This window comes from Penaeus monodon, chromosome 15, assembly GCF_015228065.2.
Source record: "Penaeus monodon isolate SGIC_2016 chromosome 15, NSTDA_Pmon_1, whole genome shotgun sequence".
NCBI lineage: Eukaryota > Metazoa > Arthropoda > Malacostraca > Decapoda > Penaeidae > Penaeus > Penaeus monodon.
In genome coordinates this window covers 2,042,136-2,043,197 of record NC_051400.1, presented here as the reverse complement: position 1 = coordinate 2,043,197, position 1,062 = coordinate 2,042,136, and the positions used below count along the sequence as shown (strand labels likewise).

The following is a 1,062-nucleotide window of genomic DNA, read 5'->3' as shown; positions in this document are numbered from 1 at the left end:
ATAAACACGAGTAACTCAAAACGCCACCACTACGCCCTATCTCCACTCACCGAGGACCTCTGCGCCTTCTTCGCCGCTCCTGGAGGTGGCTTGCATCCCCGCTGGTGAACCTCGAGCCTCTCGGGGAAGAAGGTCCTCCCACACCATTCACACGGCACGAGCTGGGCCTGGTGGGGGGGGTGAGGGTCGAAGGAGGGAGGTGAGGGGTGGGGGTGAGAGGGAGAGGAGAGGTGAGGAAGGGGGTGAGGGGTGGGAGGAAGGAAGGAAGGAAGGAGAGGGGGAGGAGGTAGGAGGGGTGGGGAAGAGATAGGAGGGAGGGGAGGGGGGAGAGAAGGAGAAAGGGAGGGATGGAAGGGGAAGAAGTAGGAAGCGAGGGGAAGGTAGGAGAGGAAGGAGGGAAAGGTAGGGGGAAGAGGAGGAGGGGAAGGTAGGAGAGAGGGAGGAGGGAAGGGAAAGGTAGGTGTGAGAGAAAGAGGGAGTAAAGGAAGGAGGAGGAAGGGGAGGAAGGAGTGAAGAAGGGAGGGGGAAGAAGGAAGGAGAGAAAGAATTGAAGGTAGGTGGGAGATGGAGGACAAGGGGAGAGTCAAAAAGGAAGGAGATAAAGGGGGGAGGGAGAGAAAAAGAGAGAAAAATCAGTGACATAAATAGCAAGAAAAAAAAATGCACATAACACATATCGTACATAAAATTTCATAATATGAAAAAAAAAAAAAATCTATCGCATAATCCAACTATTAACACTGATATTGGATCCCTGAACATAATGATCAAATAAAAAAAAAAAAAACTTTGATCAAATAAAACCCGAAATTTCTTAATCACATGCAAAGCAAATACACATCTAAGTTAAAACATATTTTCCAAATTTCTCTCGATCGTTATAGAAATGGCTGGAAAAATCGGAGCCTTTTTTAATCCCATTTTCGAAAAAAAAAAAAAAAATCTATAAACAGAAGACTTGAAATATATATACACACAATGAATATTAATAAGGACCACATCTAGGTATTGAAAATTCGAAATATATTTACAAAAGGAAAAATAAATCAAGAGGCGGAAGTC

General features: G+C 45.5%; 1 protein-coding gene across 1 annotated transcript in view; it reads right to left on the bottom strand.

Annotated features, from left to right (window-relative positions):
* Window positions 1–1,062, bottom strand: part of LOC119581629 — a gene marked incomplete in the record, with an annotated part of 75,999 nt that overhangs the window by 4,304 nt on the left and 70,633 nt on the right. Inside the window, 1 exon segment of the mRNA XM_037929750.1 lies at window positions 51–167. Coding sequence (XP_037785678.1) covers window positions 51–167 — 117 coding nt within the window.